We start from the raw sequence: 20,748 nt of genomic DNA, 5'->3' as shown, positions 1-20,748 counted from the left end.
TAGTGTAAGGCAACATTGCACGGTGGATAATGGGTAATGGATTGCGCAGTCTTCTCTTAAAGGCAATGGCATGTAGCACGGTGTTGGTGTCATTATTGTAACGCCCCCAAACCTCACCTATGCATAATGTCACGGGTAGCGGAGGTGTTTTAGGGATTTAGCTGGGGTACAAGATAGCTTTTTTTTTTTACGGGGGAACACCTCTTACGCAATGCTAAATCCTCAAATTATGGATTTAGTGCCTCTCACGCAAGACAGGGCCCATAGTGTCAAACACCAGTCTGATGAGTGATTGTAGGCGTGGAAGAGAGCGAGGCGAACCAAGAGAATTGAGAGATGGAGGCGGACATGATGGAGAGAGGAGAAGGCTATGATAGAAGACAGATGACATGGAGGGGAGGGAAGTGGAAAAAGGCTGGAGAGACAGACAGACAGACAAGAGCGCAAAGTGGATGGATTCAGCACCCAGTGTTAGTCAAGGTAAATAGAATTCCCCACAAGAACGAGACATGCATGAATTAGACGCCGTCCATTTATCAAACATAAATAAGAAGAAAATGTTCTAAAAACTAATTTCAGTCCCATCAATTGGATTCATCAATTTTACGGAATTGATTGATTACATCCTCATTTCTTTGTAAAGTGCATTGTTGCACTCTGATTGCACGTGCTATTATTCTGTAAAGCACTCTGAATTGCCTTGCACCAAAAAGGTGCTGCATAAATAAAGTTGCCTTGCCTTTAATGTCAGTCAAATATACTTATTGTTATTGTCGATTATTGCTTGGAGGAGAACCCCCTTTATGATTCATTATTTGTCATAGTTTATCACTGGTACCCAATATTGTTTTCCGTTTAGGAAAAATTGGTTTGAGAGAGAGAGAGAGAGAGAGAGAGAGAGAGAGAGAGAGAGAGAGAGAGAGAGAGACAGAGACAGACAGACAGAGAGGGGGCCAGAAAGACTAAATGTGTGGATGGATGTGTGTAAGAATGCCATCATGAGACAGCAACACTTCCTCGTTTATTAACGGTAACGGTGGTGTGATCACACGTCTTTTTGAGACGATTCCATTTGCGTCCGGGGTGTTGTTCCTACTAATTAACAAATCAAGAGCTCGAAAACATGGAAGCCCAATTATAAACTTGCCCACGCACACACACACTGACGCGCACACACACACACTGACGCGCACACACACACACACACACACACACACACACACACACACACACACACACACACACACACACACAGTGAGTCTCTTCCAATAACTTTGTGTGAGACTCTTCCCCCCCCCCCCCCCTCCCCATCGACCTGGACCTGAGCCATGTCCCGCCTCATCATAAGGTCAGGAAATCATTGTGAAAAGCTGTTCAGCGGACGAATGCAGGTGTCCAGAGTAACAAGATAAGAGTCGATGCTATCACAGGATGGAACTTAAGCCTCTCAAAAGCCTCTATCTGTCTGAGCCATCAGCCAAATCCATACAGTCCTTCAACCGGCTGTTTTATTAGTCTTTAGGCGAGAGAGGGAGAGCGAGAGAGAGAGGTTTGTAAACAACTTATTATTAGTGACACTGTTTTGCGGTACATGTCAGCGATAAGGAGTTGTTAATAGCGCCAGATCGGCAGTCATGCTGCCATGTAGAGCATTAGCAGCAGATCACAACACCGCTTGAGATCAAACTGTCATCTTTTTGCCAACAGCCCGACACCCAATCTGTCTTCAAATTCCAAGCTTTCCACCTTTATTTGTCTCAATACAATAAGTCGGATCGTTTACGCGATTCATCGCATGACGAAGTATCCTAGGGCTATATGTGATTAAGATATACAGTTTCTGTGATATGGCCCCTGGTTCTTCCTCTGTGCCATCATGCTTATATGACCTTTTACTGTCCGGGCTCACCCATTTCATTCTCACCTAGAGCATCATGACTGTTTTGTAATACATCACACGGTGATGGTGTTGCTTGTCGAACAGAACAGATCTCCAAGCTAGCTTTGTCCATTTTAAGCCTGATCAAATAATGTGTTTCACCCCACTGTGTTCTGTGACTGTGGTCTGTGGGAGCAAAAAATGTTAGCTCCTACTAAGCCGCAAACTGCATCCATGATCTACAGTATATCTATACTAAAAATATATATCTCTACTACACTGCAGACATTTAATGCCTGCAGTGTAGTAGATATTTTTACGAGAAATTCAAGCTACATTCACCCTGGACCTATCAAACAGGCCAGAATGTTAACAGAATCTTATTAGATTCTGTTCAAAGGCGATGGCTATGGTTAGACAGCCATCGTGTCTCTGAACAGAATAGAATAAAAATCAATCAATTTAGAGTGCTGATGATCTTGTAGTGCCGTATAAGTCTACAATGTTCTCCTATCCCCCAAATGTTCTCACAAAAACCCTCTCTCTCTCACACACACACACACACACACCCCCTCCCCTTTCCTGACGCTTTCTTTAATCTCCCACTGAGTTCTACGTCACATACACGTCTTCAACACAGATAAATACAGCCTGCTGTCAGCCAATAATAATGTGTTTTTGAGCGCCGATCCGGCTGATATTCTGACATGGACATATCCGTGCATCTGGTTATTACAGTTATGGTCCAGGAGGAGCTCATTCACATGGGACAGGAGATACAGTAGAGGGACAGGAGATACAAGGCCTTCCAGACATGCTGGCTTGCTGCGCGGCATTCATTCCACACACCGCCAAAGGATCATTAGCAGTCAACCAGTAGGAACAAATAAATAAATCAGAACTTGGACATGGAAAACGTGAAAGAAAAATATATGTTGGATATTTTTTCATCAGGCTAAGAGGTCTTTTGGGGTCTGCAGCTTTGAAAGCTGCTCCGGGACCATTTACAGACGGTTCCGTTATTGGAACTTGGCATATTATTAGTGCACACAGGGTGCAGAGAATCTCAATGAGTGTTTCCTTCTCTCCGATAGTGTCCTTAAATCCTACCCAAAGGCCAATTCAGGGCTGGTCGGTCACCCATGAAAATCCCTCAGCGTTCATTTATCTTGGAGAGAGTACAAATGGAACCAGATGGACCTTTAAGGCTGAAATGCTTGGGCACATTGTCACGCAAGCATGGATTACAAACTCAGAGGCCCCCGGAGGGCACAAACAATTACAAGGCCCTTCCCTTGATGTGCATTCTGTGCGTGCATGCATGCATATGTAGTTGCGATGGGTTGTTGGCCACTATTAGTGGTCCTCATAGCCAGGATGAAGGGGGACGGGTGGGGGTCTAGAAGCCCCACTTCAGTGAAGTCAGCGTTCATTCATGACCACTAGCCACATACAGGATTGGGAAACCATGTGGACAGTCCTGCAGTTATAGGTCAATGTGGGCGGCAGTGGCAGCAGTGGCTCAGGGGGTAGAGTGGCTGGATGGTAACCGCAAGGTTGCCTGTTCGAACCCGGGCTCCCCCAGAGTTAGTGTCAAAGTGTCCTTGAGCAAGACACTGAACCCCTAAAAATGTGCATGGTTTCCGCCGCCATCGGTGTATGAATGTGTGTGTGAATGCACAATCTATGTAAAGCGCCTTGGATAAAGGCGCTATATAAATGAACCATTTACCATTTACCAATGTACTTCCATTGAGGATGGGGTTTTTAAAAACTAGATATTCAGGCCTGACGCTTCTACATTGCACTGATCGGAGCGATTGTTATGGCCATTCAAAGTGTTAAAAACTCCTGTTAATACTGCCGCAGCAACAGGGCCCCCCGTGTGTGACTATTGTCAAGGCAGACCCCTGAACAGTGTTTGTGGCAAGTTTTGTGCGGATCGGAGCAACGGTACGCCTCGCAAGTCTGGATATTATGTTTGTGTCCGCCGACTCACCCTCTCTGCAATTTTAACCCATTCTGACCTGAGATCAGATTCTAAAAATGTCTTCTACATCCTGACAGTTTTCTGAAAAAGCTATGTTTCTATGTCAGTCGTTCTTCGATTTAAAAAAAATAGCAGACCTACAAGCTCGTAGCGTGCCACTCGGTGGCGCGCTATGAGCTTGTAGATCGGCTATTTTTCAATAGCTAAAGCATAGCATAATGCTAACACCAAAAGGGGTTCCCGCCCAGAATTTTATATAGGATGGAGAAGTTTGAAGAGAGGCTTATTGATGTTTCTATGACTCATCTGTGTGACCCCACCTTACATTAAAATGTGATCTCTATCTAGAGATCTTATCTGGATAATGAACTTTCCGATCCTGCCCTTGCATTTACACCCGGGCTGGGCTTTGACTGAGATCTAATCACGCTGCAGAATCTGGTCCCAGTCTGATAACGGGATGTGTGCTGCGGGCGTTTACACCTTGCATTTACATGTGTTTCTCTCCCCATCCAGATAAGATATCCATTCCAGATACAGACCACGTTTAAATGCAAGGTGTAAACATGGCTAAGAGATTACATATGGCTTATTTTCTCTCAGGATTCCCCCTTCCCATTTTTGCCATATCTTCTTTTTACTCTCCACTCCACTGTCTGCCTCCTACCACCTCTCCTCTCCTTTTGCCAATGTCTCCTCTTCCTAAAATGTTACCAAATGGACCTCTGGAAGGGGCTGTAACTCAGAGAGTGTTACCAAATGGGCCGCTGGAAGGGGCTGTAACTCAGAGAGTGTTACCAAATGGGCCTCTGGAAGGGGCTGTAACTCAGAGTGTTACCAAATGGACCTCTGGAAGGGGCTGTAACTCAGAGTGTTACCAAATGGACCTCTGGAAGGGGCTGTAACTCAGAGAGTGTTACCAAATGGACCGCTGGAAGGGGCTGTAACTCAGAGTGTGTTACCAAATGGACCTCTGGAAGGGGCTGTAACTCAGAGAGTGTTACCAAATGGGCCTCTGGAAGGGGCTGTAACTCAGTGTTACCAAATGGACCTCTGGAAGGGGCTGTAACTCAGTGTTACCAAATGGACCTCTGGAAGGGGCTGTAACTCAGAGAGTGTTACCAGATGGGCCTCTGGAAGGGGCTGTAACTCAGAGAGTGTTACCAAATGGACCTCTGGAAGGGGCTGTAACTCAGAGAGTGTTACCAAATGGACCTCTGGAAGGGGCTGTAACTCAGAGAGTGTTACCAAATGAACCTCTGGAAGGGGCTGTAACTCAGAGAGTGTTACCAAATGGACCTCTGGAAGGGGCGGTAACTCAGAGTGTTACCAAATGGACCTCTGGAAGGGGCTGTAACTCAGAGTGTTACCAAATGGACCTCTGGAAGGGGCTGTAACTCAGAGTGTTACCAAATGGACCTCTGGAAGGGGCTGTAACTCAGAGTGTTACCAAATGGACCTCTGGAAGGGGCTGTAACTCAGAGAGTGTTACCAAATGGACCTCTGGAAGGGGCTGTAACTCAGAGTGTTACCAGATGGACCTCTGGAAGGGGCTGTAACTCAGAGTGTTACCAAATGGACCTCTGGAAGGGGCTGTAACTCAGAGAGTGTAAAAAAAAAACTAATCACACTTGTGTAAAGTGAGCAGGTGCCTCTTATCATGATGATGATGTACATTCAGTACATTCTATGCTCGGCCAATCAGCTTGAGCACATTCCGTGCTAAAACGGACATACACACAAAGCCGTGCATCGGAGCGGCTGCAGAGCGTCAGAGTGTGTGCACAACATCTGCACACACTCCAGAGTTTAAGAGCTGAGGATTTGGCTGTGAATTCGGCAGGGCTTCACGCAGGGCCACTGTGAAATCACCCGCCTCATGGGTTCCTTATCGAGGACGACACTTGTCACACATCAAACAACACATCCTGCCTGCATGCTCTTCTCGCCCCCTCTTTCTGCATCTCTCCATCTCTCGACCCTCTCTCTCTCTCTCTCTCTCTCTCTCTCTCTCTATAATGCCAACTCTGGATTTGTCCTCTCCTTGCGAACACATTTGCACACACTTTCTCACTCATACACAAACAGGGGGGCTGGAGGCAGGTAGGAGGCACAGTTCCACATGCAACTGTACCATGTATTGCACTGACCCATGCAACAGCAAAGCCCTCTGTTCATTTAACATTTAGCAGATTCTGAAAACGCCTTCAAAAATACTGAACTATACGTTTTATGAACATTTTCAAATATTAATAAAAAAACGTCATCGCTGCCAATACACTGTACATAGCAACAAGAACCCCAAAATATGTTCTCGCCCCGAAGGGGTAAAACACCACAAAAGGGGCTTTCCGTCCTGAATGGGTTAAATCTGAGAGTGTAAATAATGTAATACTGCACGTATCCAGCATGACCTATATGTACATGATTGATAATAACCATTTAAAACCCTATACTTCTGCTATATTTTCACCAGATGTCTGCGTCGGACTCTAGGGTTCAAGTGGTTGATCATAACAGTATGTCATGACAACAGTTGCTATACTGGGAGACCAGTGACCTGCAGTGGGGGACTGTTGGTGTTACTGTAGGGTTCCCACCCAGTGGCCAAGAGCAGAAGACTGGTGTTGGTGGCAGCGGGGGTTGAACTGGACAACCGTGTGTAGGACTGAGGCCCAGGGTGTAAACAGGTCAATAATAATTGTCAAGCTGATGATGTTCTCCGGCTTGGTAAAGGTTTATACAGATAAACACAGCTGTGTTATTCGTTGACACTTGCAACACAAAGATGCCTCTGTATTTCTCGGTCGGTTGAGTAGTCGACTAGTCGTCCATTCCAATACTTTTATTCCCAAACAAGGATCATAATCTTAGTCACAAGATAAGATCTTGTTTAGGGGAGATCATTTGATCTTGCCATGGAGTGCACTACCCTTAGGCTTCAGGCGTGATCTTTGTTCTAGCGCCATCCACAGGCCAAACATACCTTGCACTCAAAGGGCTGTATTTTGCGTGTCTTAAGTACCAGGTCTTATTACTTATCTTAAGACCTGGAGGCGTGGTCAATGCTCTTTGGCCACTCTTTTAGCCAAATGGCATTGGTCACGCCTCCAGGTCTTAAGTTAAGTACCGTTAATAAGACCTGGTACTTAAGACACGCAAAATACAGCCCAAAGTCTCTTACAATGTAATAAGCAGATTGCGGGCTGGACCCCACTGGTTCTGGTGAGCCTATGGCTCTCGTGCTTCCGTTTATGGATAGACATACAGAGGATGACAAAATGTCAGTCGGTTGGATGTGAAGAGCAGCACAGCTGTTAGAATCTTAGTCTCGTTAGTGTGCAGCTATTCTTATTCCACCAACACCCTCAACAAACAGAAGGGAGCGTTGTCTTGATGTGGCTCCAGCAGTATATTTAGTTTGACTGTTTCAGTAACACTCCCTCTCTGACTCTAAACGCAGCTTTGCAGACTGACACATTTGTATCCGGCCTGCGACAGCTAACGCAGTGCAATCTAAACTAATCTAATCTAATCTCTTAATCACCGTTGAGCCCATTGACTGGCTACCTTTAAGCCGGGCCCCCAAAATACTGAATGCAAGTGACGGAGTGCCACTGGCAGTCACAGAGACATCAGCAGGGTTAAACAGGGCCACAAGTATTGTTGTCTAATGTCTACTGTCAACATGCCATCTGCCTCTTCCTGTCACGCACGCACGCACGCAAACTACTACCACTTCTTACTATTCCATGATCGTCAATGAACCATCTGTCCCACAAACAGAAATAAAATCGTCTCCTCTGAGACTGTTTTTCTTTCCGCTCTGTCCTCCAGATGGAGAGAGAGAGTGAGAGTGCCATAAGGGCCTCTGAGTAAAATTAACTTTTTGTTCTTACTGTTTCGTCATGCCGTTTGCATGTTATCCACTTTTGTGGACAAGTGAATACAAAGGCCACATCTGTAGCATTAAAAAAAAAAAAAAGTCGTCAAATCGAGAAAAATAAAAAAGAATTGCACTAGCCGAGACACCTGAAATGATAATGGCAGCCATAGACGGTACTGTACATGTACAAGAGTAACTAAAAACAAAATATTTAAACTACTTTAAGTCTTGTGGTGATTTGTAAGGAAAGGTAGACAGTCCACACACCTGATTGAGATAGACAAGACAAGAGCTGAGAGTGATGGAGAGAAACCACGTTGGGGAGAGACAGGTGTGAACGAGAGAGACACAACATTGGGCAGAGAGGACAAGAGACTGGTGACAACCTCACTGCTAAAACTGGGTCAGAAAGGCATCTGTGGGCAGAGGTCTCCGACCCGTCTGACAACGCCAGACGTGGGTTCAGCAGGAGAACCATTGGTTCAGCAGGTGAGTGTGTGAGGCAAAGTGTTTCGATGACTACAATGACCGATCGACCTCTAGTCTACATCATCTCTTTTCGTCACGTAATGTCTTTAAAATGTCATGTGTGGCTAGGGTAGTGGTCCGGGCACCTAGCAGCCTGACCCCGGACCCAGACGGAGGTTTGCTGGGTGTCACCCCCGTTCTCTGTCTCCCCCATTTCCAGTCAGTCTACTGTAATATATAGATGAAGGCAAAAAGTCCCCCAAAAATATCTTAAAACGTCAATTTAAGTCAAAGTGAAGATAGAGGAGATTATACATATTTTTTGTGCGGATGTGCAATCGTTAGTGATGGGAAATGTATCCAGTTGATACAATGAAATCCTCACTGTGTACTCAATGAGACATCCGAGTTCCCCCTGCTGCTTATTATTATATTACCGACAGAGCCTAGCTGTACCTGTATGCATTGCGCATAAGGTTTCCACTGGCGTATGCTGTACTGTACCTGCATACTGTACTGCAGAACAGACACAAACCAAGTTGAACATCCAAATATGGTTGGTAGGGCAAACAGAGACTCTGGGTAAGTTACCTAAAGACGCCTTGCACTGGGATTCTTAATGCTTCATTTATGTTCCATCGTATGACAAAAACAGCAGATCTACAACATCACAGAGCATCACATCGCGGCACATTGTGAGGCTTGCAGATCTGCTATTTCCAGCACATGACACTGTTGTACGACAAACTATAAACCAGGCTTAATAAGTATTTCTCTACAAATTGTTAATGGGTTGGCAGTTGGGGTACAGCTTTATATATATACACAGTATACACACTGTATATAAATATAGCTCATCTCTAGTTAAAAAAACCACAGCACATCACTGGCAATAAATAACTCCAAACACAGGATCGCAGACACAAAAGCGGAGGATGATAGCGTACACATCATGGCGCCGACAAATCCTGTCCTGTCAACTCAGTCCATCCAACCAACCAGCGGCCGTCGTACCCCGACTGCCTGCCTGATTGGTGGTCACATTGACCCGACCTACCTGCCTGATTGGTGGTCACATTGAGGTCACATCGACCTACCTGCCTGATTGGTGGTCACGTTGAGTGACACGTACTGCCTGGAGTGGCCGCCGGCCAGCTCCGACACGCCGTTGACGGCCTCCAGCAGGAAGCTGTAGTTGGCGTGAGACTGCAGGTCGGCCACCATCACCGACGTGTTGGCCAGGCCCACGCGCCGCGGCAGGAAGCGCACGTTGGGGCCGCACTCCTCCAGGCCGCCCGCCCGGCCCCCGCCCTCCGGGAGGACCCGCCGGCACAGGATGTTGTAGCGCCCGTCCTTCCTGCCGCCGGTCTCCGTGGGGACGGACCACTCCAGGAAGACGCTGGTCTCGTTGACGTTGGAGATGGCGTTGCGTGGCGCGGACGGAGGGCCTGTGAGAACAGAGGACTTTGTTTATAGCTGGGTTTTTTTGTCTTCAGTGTTTTTTTGGGTGTTTTTTTTTCCAGACCAAGGACTCCTTAGCGGAGAGAGAGATGACACAAGGACCCCCACTATACACACACTGTGTTGCAGATGAACGTTTTCACATATTTCATAGATAGCTTCATAGACTTATTGTTCATGTGTATTTTCAGACATTTAACCACTTAAACCCATCAATACTTTGACCTACTTTTTTGTTCCTTTTTACACCAAATGTCTTTGGTGAAAATAGCTGATCTACAAGCTCACAACAACACAAAGTTCCTATCAAAGATTTGGCTTCAATCAAGATGTTATCGTTATATTCTATAATGTTGAGGGTTTCTACATTTATAGGTGGTGTGTGTGTGTGTGTGTGTGTGTGTGTGTGTGTTCGTGCTTGCGTGTGTGCATGTACATTGTACAGTATATACACAGAAGTACTTACGTGTGCAGGCCATATTGGGAGGGTCCGTGTCGGTCTTGTAATATCCCTCCACGCAGGTACAGGCTGTGGCTCCTGTCTGTCGAGCCCGGCTGTGGGGGGGGCACTTACTGCAGGACGACGTCTGCAAGACCGAGCGGTAGAAGCCAGCTCTGCAGACTGTGAGGAGGAGGAGGAGGAGGAGGAGGAGGAGGAGGAGATTGGGGACGAGATAGTGGAGCAGAAAGAAATGAAAGATATGGAAGATGTCAGGGTTGGTAGATAAGAAATGTGGGAGAGGTGAGAATGGGAGATGGAGATGGCAGAGGGAGGTGAGGAGAGGAGAGGAGAAGTTGTGAAGAAGAGACGGAAAGAAAGATGATGTGTGAGAGGTGCAAGGGAAGAGAGAAAGGGTAGAGGAAATCATAGTTACGTTATTGAAGAAAAAACGGAGTGATACTGAGCAAGACACTGAACCTTTACTAAAGGTACTTTTAAGGGTTCTGTGTCCACAGGAAATAGGGCATTAAGCAACTAGTCGACTAGTAAATCCACTAGTCGACCTTGCTGGTACTAGTTGACTAGTTGATAAGGGAAAAAAAAGATTTTGTAGGCCTCATGATCAGGTAGATTATAGTTATAGTCACCAATGTACACAGTTTTTAAAAGGTACAAATATTTATTTCCAAAAAAATGTTTTTCTTTTTACATAATAGGTGGTTAAACAACTAGTCGACTAGTAAACTAGGGAGCTAGTAAAAATGACTAGAAGTGAAAGCCCTAACAGGAAAGCATTTTTTTTTAGCAGAGGAGTGCTTGGGATATCATATCCAGAGCGTTCTCACACAGCATACATTGATGGCCGTGCACACATGTAGGGTAGTCGGGCAAAAACAGCTGGGCGCCGAGGGTGCTGAAGTGTGAAAGTGTGATGTTGGGAAGAGGAGCTTCTATCTTTACCATAGAATGAAGAGGAGCTTCTATCTTTACCATAGAATGGCAGAAAGACGCTGGCAGCTAAAAAACAACAACACCGCTGGCAGCCAGCTACTGCAGCTGTTCCTACTCCAGACAGACAGACAGCGTATGTCCGTCTGTCTGGACAGATGCTGTGGATAATGCTTCACAAACAAAAGTAATGACTTTTGTGCTAAAGTTTCCAAATATATATATTTTTTTAAATAGCAAATATGGCAAATAGTATAGGCCTACATGTATTAGTGATAAAGGGACACTTCACAGATGTTCAACCTGAATCCGTTGGTTAATAAATAAGCCGGATGATATGAAATGATTTCAACATTTTGGTATTTCTGCCAAACTATATTATCGATCTCATAACAATGAGATTTACGTTGAAATCAAAACGTTTTCCTTTAAGGACATTGTACATAAATTGTACAAAGTACCCAGAGGGAACACCTCTGTCATTTTGTGTGTCCGAAAGTTAAAACATTTTTACCACTCAAACCCATCCTAAAATGTTAATGCTTACTGCAGGCATTCTGTTTGGGTCTGTGGAATATTGTAATTGTATAATACAATGTGAACCACTGCCAGTGCTTTGCGTCGTTGTCGGCTCCTTTGTCTTTCAACTGAGTGTATCTGCATGTGCACATGCTTACCTACCCACCCCCCAACCTACCTACACACATCACATGCACACACAAACAGACTTGGTCACAAAGACACACACAGAGAATGTTAACACACTGGAATACATCAACAACCCGTCACCATGGTAACGGCCACCTATCACTGGACTTATCATTCTTCATCTTAGTCCCGTTGTGCACACACACACACACACACACACACACACACACACACACACACACACACACACACACGGAGCTCTGTGTAAAGAGGCTGAGGTGCTGATGGGATATTGACCTTCCTATTAGCATACTTTCATTGGGGAGATTAATATGTCCATATCGCCTGTGTGGTTTATGACAAATTATATGGGGCCTGTCCGGGCGGTAATAAAATTCCCCTTGTAGTACTGTGGACACACACATTAAAGGGTTAGAGAGAGAGGAGGGGAGAGTGTGTTTCAACTGTCTTTTTTTGTGTATGCTGCTTTGTGCTTATGTATGGGTGCCTGTGTATGTGTGGCAGGGGGCAGAGCCTGTAGAGTAAGGGTGTGTGTGTGTGTGTGTGTGTGTGTCTTGGCTATTAGGCAGCCCTGGCTCTGATTCACCTTGACGGAACCTTGGTCCGTTGTCACGGAACATTAGGTCTGAAAAATACTCTCTCTGTCCTGGATCTCACAACACATGTGCGCACGCACACATATACACACACACACACACACACACACACACACACACACACACACACACACACACGCACACGACTCGCCACCTCTCCAGAATACATCCAGCAGGGAGGAGGGTTTTTGGAGTACAAGATGTTACTCATGTAGAACACTGAATGTTGTCGCCTTCGGGCAGAAACCTCGCATCTCCAAATGTATTTCCGTCATTTAATACTACTTCCATCATACAAGAGGCAGAAGTAGTGAAAGTAGCTGAAGCTCACAATGAGTCGTATTGCAGTGCATCTTAAGTTCGTAGATCGGCTATTTTCATCACATGGTACATGACTACATGGTACCTTCCCTGCAGGCTAGGGCCTCAAGATCGTTTGTTCCCATAAGTATAGGACTTATGAACACGCAGGCCCCGTCTCAGTTCCGTGCATAAAGTGTGACGTGATGCCTCCTGGAACTATGACTGGTGGCCTTCTGTTGGCATTGTTTCTTTATTGTCTATGTACTGTGTGATCTGTTTGTTTCCACATGTTTTATGTATATCCTGATGACTGCTGTGCACAAAACAAATTTCCGAAAGGACAAATAAAGTATCCATCTATTATATATCATCATAAAAAACTGTTTTGGCCATACAACGTTTCCGCCCGACAGCACCGATTTTGCTTCCGAAATAGGACTGGGGACATTATGATACAGCTCTTTATGCTTCTGAAATAGGACTGGGGACATTATGATACAGCTCTTTTACAAAGCCTGAGTGCAGTGGCGGTATAGCCTGGCGCAGCCACCCTTCACCCCGCCGCTATTGCATACGCCCTGAGGCGGATTATCCCAGCGCAGTGGCATCGTAACGCCAGGCTAGTACCAGTAACTACGAAAATAAATCACTTATAAATGGGTTTAACCTATTTAGACCCGAGTTAAAAACAAGAATATATACTGTATTGAAAGAGTCATTTTACGATTTTTCAAAAAAAGCAGACCTACAAGCTTGTAGTGCGCCACTCGGTGGCGCGCTATGAGCTTGTATATCTGCTATTTTTGAATAGCTAAAGCATAACATAATGCTAACACCAAAAGGGGTTCCAGCCCCAAAATGGGTTAAACGTGTTTTAACTGGTCAGACAAATGAGATATCGGCAGATTCGGCACACACCGGTAAGTGATATTACACTAAGTGTATATCTGTTCTTGAGGTAAATGTTTACCCCCCCCCCAAATTCACGAAGGCTAATTTGACCTTTGTGATACACAAATAAGTCAGTGTCCAAAAACATAGTTACTGCAAAAAATAAATATCTAAATACATACAGAAAAAAAAAGAAAAAGGAAAACAAGAACAAGGAACAAAGATGACACTTTATACGTGATTGTTGTACTGTACAAATATATACAGTACACTATAACACTATAACAACAAATTCATTGTTATTCATACAGAATTTATTACTTTTTTATTATACTTTTATTTTCTTATCCTTTTTCTCAATTGCACAGATGTGCTCATGCTATGTTGTCACATGTCTCTCTGTTGCTGTTTTGTACTGCCTTTACGTTTCAAACCACTACGAACTGCTGTAAACCAAATTGCCCTCCGGGGACATCAATAAAGAACTTGAAACTTGAACCTTGAAGACGGGTTCCTTTTATTCCTTTTTATAATGATGATCGGTCACGGAGACGGAGTAAGGCATTCCTTCCACACGCTACGTCCAATACACATTTTCACATCCTTTTCAAGGCTGTTTTTGGTTGTGAGCGTGTATGAAAAGGCAACGAGGAACAGGGATATAATAAAGGCCTGTCATTACATCATTATGGTGCAACCAGAGCCACAGGCTGTATGGAGTCAAATCTCATCACTGCGATAGCATCTAAAAGTAATGTGGCGTGTTCTCAGCACTAGCACAAACATGGCTGCTATAGTAAGTAAGCCTTGGCGAGTCATGTGGCAGGAGCCATCGCCTGCTTCTGTATAGTGTGAGGTATAGTACACCTGGAGCGACCCTAACCCTAAACCCAATACAACCCTTGATGCTGAATGCCGAGCAGGGAGGCATTGGGTCCCGTTTTTAGAGTCTTTGGTATGCTTAGAGCATATATTAATAGTGACGTCACCAGATTTCTCCTCTCATCCAGTTGCATTGAGTTGCTTACCCAGCGTATGAGGCGTTCTTCCGGGTTGGAAACAGTGCATTCTGGGATTGCTTATGGGCCAGACGTGAACGCGCGCAATGATAATAGACGGGCACAGCGCGTTCACAGCTCGTATGAAACATAGCGTTCACGTGTCATCGGCCCATAACGTGAACGTGCGCATAATGCATTATGCTGGCTCGAGGTGCAATACCAAATTTCGGCCACTATCCATCTCGCCTCAGCGTTTCCTCTCGGTGACGTCGCTATTGTATTTATACTCTTAAGACCCACTGGGGATCGAACCCCGACCTCTCCAGGCTCAGGGCGGACACTCTAACCACAAGGCCACTGAGCTGATAGTACACCGGCTTTATAGCCTAGAGGCCAAGTGTGGGGTATCTGCTGGGGTCTGCATGGAATAAAGTGATGCAATAGCGCGTCTGCCTGGCATTCATTGTCATGCTCTCTCCATCCATTTTCTCTGACTTGTGACAGCGTGCCGTGGACTTATAATTTCAGGGTTTTGGGCTATGCTTTGCTGTCACATTTATACATGTATATGTTGGAACTTGGTGCTAATCAAACATCTCTCTCTCTCTCTCTCTCTCTGGGCAGAAGCCTTGAAATTGGCTAGTATCCCATATGCAGACATACAGTACAGCCTGCACCTGAATGGCTATAGTTCCACTCCATAGACTGGTGAAACGTGTATCCCATAGCCTGGAGAGAAGACTAATCAGGAAAAAAAAAAGATAAGAAAAGCACATGCTGCAGTTGCCAGTGACTGATTTGAAAACGAATGGCCTGCTGTGTGCACAATAAATTGTCGATTGTGAGATTAGCGGCGGAGAGACAAACAAACAAGACAAGACAAGACAACACAAGACAGATAGACAAACGGGACCAAATGCAAGATCTCCGCCTGGTGGAGATAAAGAAATCACCAGCTGCTTGACAGAGCAGGAAAGCAGACATGGTGTTAATATGTCTGCCTGTTACAATAATAATCACATTGAGCTTGGACAACACACTGTATCGCTGCATTGTTAACTCCTTGGCCATAATATGGTTATGACTGAGTCATAGTGACACGAGCATGGCGAGGTGGTTGTCCGGCCGCTCCTCCCTTAAGTCAATTTATATATAAGACAGACTACATACAGTAATCTATCTAATCATCTTTCCCTTTGTTTATGTGGGCTTGTTTCATTCAAGGCAGAGGCAAACATCTGACCCTGCATGCTCCAGCCTATCATTAATTTTGTTGGAAGATGCACGCACACACACACACACACACACACACACACACACACAAGGTGATTCATTGCCTGCCACATATGGTCTAGCTCTCCTTGAATTCATCCTCCAAAAATCGACATGGACACATGAGAAGAGAAGTGTGTGTGTTTGTCTGTCTGTTACCAGCTAATCTCCGGCACCGTTAACCCAGTCGATGCCAAATTTTGCACACACTCCCTAGATGCCAACGATGAACCGATTCCAAAATGGCCTGTTATAGCGCCACCAGGAGGCCAACTTTTGTAAAACATAATGTTTTATATTACTCCTCCAGATTCTGTCCAAAAATCCCGCAAATCTTTACACAGTATCTGGACCCTAATGGGTCCGTTGGGTTCCATTTGTACACTCTCAGAGTTAAACTAACAGTGATTTTACAATATGAATTGGGGGTCCCAGAGATAGAAAGGCCATTAAATGGGGGTCCGTAAACTAATGCATGTCAAACTGGGGGTCCTTGAAATTAAACGGGTTGAGAGCCGTAAAAATCTTCTCTTATTGCCCCAGGCATATCTTTTCAAATGGGGGTCCTCAGGACGATTAGTGTCAATATGGGGGTCCTTGACATGAAAAAGTTTGGGCACCACTGCCATAGACAAATACAGAAAAAAGAAAAACGGAGAACGCAAAAGTGAACAAAAACAAAAAAACTATCCATAAGGTTTTTATTTTGTACTTATTTATTTTAAACCATGCACAGCCACAGGCAACAGTTGTGTCAGAGCAACTGAATGGCTGAGGACTGGAATCTAGATACATGTGTAAACATGTAAAAAGTGCCACAAGCAGTGAATATGAACATGCATGCGTCTTGTGTTGAACGTCACGGTGTTCCACATGCAGCCGCTGAAGGGCAAGCTTACGCCATAACCACACCCCCGTATTGACCAGAAAACGGCACGTTTTCATTCGCTGTAGCGGGACTGGAGGCGTGAAAAGGCGGAGGAAAGTTGAACTTTCTTCATGGAGATTTGCGGCGAGACAAAGACGCAATGGAGACGAAGAAGCTCGATGTGGTCTGAAACTAGGCATGAGCAAGGCGTACATGAAGGTGACGCGGATGTTTCTGATATTTTATGATGTGCATTTATGATAGAAATGAGCGGTGAACTTTTTGATGTTGTGTATTGTACAGACTACTGTTGCATTGTTTTGAATTGTATTTCGTCAAATGCATCACATGAACCACAACATGCATCCTTGGCAACAAACTGTTTGATTCTTGATTCAAATACACTGTAAAAATCAGACAGGTGAAGTGAGTGTGCTGTGCTGTGCTGCACTGCACTCCTCCCTGGCCTATGTGTGTGTGTGTGTGTGTGTGTGTGTGTGTGTGTGTGTGTGTCATTAAGTCATTAATTACCAGCTGCTCCTCCAGACCATCATTGGACTAGGCTATAGGTGCAATCTACTTGTGTTTATCTTCGGCAGCAGCCTAGGACACGTATACACAGTTTGGTTGGAAGAGGCCTCCAACAACTTGGGAGGCCAAAAAAAGCAGCCAAACGGCTTGCGAAATTCTGTGCAATCTCTTCCACTATCGGTAGCCGCCAAGCCGCCCAAGACGCTGTTACTTGAAGGGTGTGTGTGTATTTGTCCGGGATTTGCTGATTGCACTCTGTACAGCACCTTGTAAATATTTGTGTCCTTGTATTGTATCTCTTATGTGGACATAAATAAATGATTAAAATGTATGTGCACACGCACGCACGCACACACACACACACACACACACACACACACACACACACACACACACACACACACACACACACACACACACACACACACACACACACACACACACACACACACACACACACACACACACACACACACACACACACACACACACACACACACACACACACACACAGCAGAGCACCCCTCTAAAATATTAGTGTGATTTTAACTCAGAAGAGTGCAACAGAATTGATTCCATGCACTCTTCAGATTTCATTTATACAGTGTACACTAAATGAACGGCATTTTCATGTGTATGGTTTCAGACACAATTTGCATCATTAGTGGACTGACTAATGCACCTGTCATGTTGACCGTCCATTTAATGTAATTGCATGCGTGACTTTAATTGCACAGTGACTCTGGCTCATGCAAAGTTGGTGCTTCCTTCCTGATCCAATTTCTTAAAACATCCATGTGGTAAATACAAAGCACATGAAAATAACGGTGTTCGGATGGCAGGGTTAAGAGGAAATTATAGCCACAATTCTTAGTCCAGAGGACACGCACGCATGTGTGTACACACAAACACACACAAAGACACAGTTCCTCCCACAGCCTAGAAACCATGGTGGAGGTTTGGGTTGTGTTACCTTGTTTGAAATAAAAAAAGAATTGCTCCAGTGATTAGAAGAGAGAGAGAGAGAGTGGTCCAGGCGCATGCCCAGGCTATGGCCTGACAGTGCGTTGCGTGTTCGAGTCCCGTTCATGACGACCTTTGCTGCATGTCTCGCCCCGTCTCTCTCTCCCTCTTTCCTGTCATTCTTCACTTGTATCTATAAATAAAGGCAGAAAAGCCTAAAACAAATCTTTAAAAAATATATATAAAGCGGAAGTGGAGCCTCAAATTTATTTATTTATGGTGTTAGTTCCAGACTCTATATAGCATTCAGAGATTGTGGAATAGTTTTCTGGCTACGCGAAGAGAAATACAACACAGCACTGTATATACTTTTATTATATTTTGATACTTGCTTTGGAGATGTAAACGTATGTTTTCTCATGCCAATAAAGCTCCTTTGGAATTCAATTAATTGAATTGACTCTTTTTGCATTTAAAAGGGTTTTTCTTTTTTTTTAGATGGATCATTCCCACTGCAAGGTTTATTTATATACATCTCGTGTACTTGGGTACATTCTGCAAGAATAACATTTATTTGTTCTGGTTTCCTCAGACATTGCAACAGCATTTGTTGTTGTGATTCTCTATCCTCAAATAAATATAGACGGTTGTTGTAGGACTTGTGTATGTTTACTCTGTCTTGTATTTATCTGCTCTTTATCTGGCTGCAGCTCCACACAACAAACTGTGCTGTCGCTAAGATCAGACGCTCTAATGGTTTAATTGTCTTAATGAAACAGACGTGCACATGCGCGCACACAGGCACACGCACACGCACACGCACACACACACACACACACACACACACACACACACACACACACACACACACACACACACACACACACACACACACACACACACACACACACACACACACACACACACACACACACAGCCCCCCTGCAGTGAGATTAGCTACGGTTATGGCCAAGTAAAGGAGCTCATTCTGGATGCAACCTGCAACCTAAATAGAGGTTGGTGTGTGTGTGTGTGTGTGTGTGTGTGGTGCCCTTGGGCAAGCTGTCTTTCTGATGCCACGCTAGACATACATCTCTTAATGTGCTGCACAAAGGGTAATAGGTAATTAATATGCAATTCACACTATAGTGTGTACCAGAGAGACACATTTGCGTGTGGCGTGCGTATGCGTGCACAGCGCGCAGGCGTGCATGTGTGTGTGCATGTGAGGTTAATAGGTAATTAATATGCACCACACACAGGCATCCCAGGCAATTAAGAGCCAGCGGTGTCCATTGACGCCCATTAACGAGCGTCCTCTTTAATTGGAAACATTTCCCTATAAACATGTTGATTTATATGACTGGCTGTCTTTTGGTGGGATTAGGCAGGGGGGGGGGGATACAGAAAGGGGGAAGGGTTCCTGATCAGATAGCACAGGCGTACCACATATCGAAGAGAGATCCGTTTGGACTTGGATTCATCTATATTCTAATCGAAAACATATGCAGGGATTGAAAAGAAAAAACAAAAGAAAAAAATCAATATGCAAACAGCTACAACACGGAGTCCTGCAGCCGGAGGGCAGAAAGACACACATCAAAGCTCACACACAGTCCAATCCCCAGTGGTACGTGTATCCACTCGTAACTCAGAGAGTGCAACCAAACGGGTTTGGTTTCATTCAACGAGTTAAATGAACACTAAGGATCTTTGCAGTGCAGGACACGAGAGAGAGAGAGAGAGAGAGAGAGAGAGCAAGGCATTGTTGGTGAGACCAGAGCAGGGCTGCCAGGTTGGTCAACAGCCCGAGGCAACAGTGGTGGGGAACTAAGTGGGTCATGAGATGTTCTTTTAACCACATGAACACCAGCTAAGCGACCCTTATTCTGGGCGGGCGAATATTATGTGAAAACAGCCGATCGATCAATATGCAGATCTATTTTTGAGCGGTGCCTCCGCTCCATTACGCAGATATGTGTGTCCCTATACGTGTCCGGGCACGGAAAGCTGCAACCCGGTAACTCTGTCAATTTTAGACCGTTTCGGACGCGGGAAGGCTCGCTGGAACCGGGTTTTCGTCGGTCTTCTGACAACACCCAGGCAACACCCACACGATAACTATGTCTTTTCTCAAAGATTTTGTCCAAAAACAACAAATCAAAGTACAGTACTGTAACTATAACAATACAATGTATAGTTTTCTTTGTGAAGAGTAAAAAAATTAACATAATTAAAATAAAGTGAGGGGCGCTCTTATCATCATACATCATCATGCATCACCATACATCGCATTCCGTGCTCAGCCAATCAAATCATCAGTATGTGGTACACACAAACACACAAAGCATAAAAAAAAGGAAGAGGACCAAATATAGAGGCTGCAGGGGAACCCCGGTCAAAACAACAACAAAAACATGTTGGGGCCGACAACCTGTCTCTCTCCTTCCTCAGTCTATCCTGTCTCAGACAGTGGAGAGTGGACTCCAGTCAACCGAGTATATAGTTTAAGCCAGTCGTTCCCTCAAGGAACCTTGAGGGTCCCGAACCCACTTAGAGAACCGCTGGTTTGCTTTGAGC

General features: G+C 44.9%; 1 protein-coding gene across 1 annotated transcript in view; it reads right to left on the bottom strand.

Moving 5' to 3' along the window:
* epha5 (EPH receptor A5) overlaps positions 1-20,748 on the bottom strand; it is a 99,339-nt gene that overhangs the window by 36,225 nt on the left and 42,366 nt on the right. Inside the window, exons 4-5 of the mRNA XM_080756551.1 lie at positions 10,151-10,306; positions 9,321-9,671 (exon numbers count right to left, since the gene is read on the bottom strand). Of these exons, the coding sequence (XP_080612677.1) occupies positions 9,321-9,671; positions 10,151-10,306 (507 nt within the window). The remainder of the gene's footprint in view (positions 1-9,320; positions 9,672-10,150; positions 10,307-20,748) is intronic.

Source organism: Protomyctophum bolini (genome assembly GCF_963924005.1).
Source record: "Protomyctophum bolini genome assembly, chromosome: 22".
Lineage (NCBI taxonomy): Eukaryota > Metazoa > Chordata > Actinopteri > Myctophiformes > Myctophidae > Protomyctophum > Protomyctophum bolini.
Note: the sequence above shows the minus strand (reverse complement) of the source record. Positions and strands in the feature narration are given on the sequence as shown.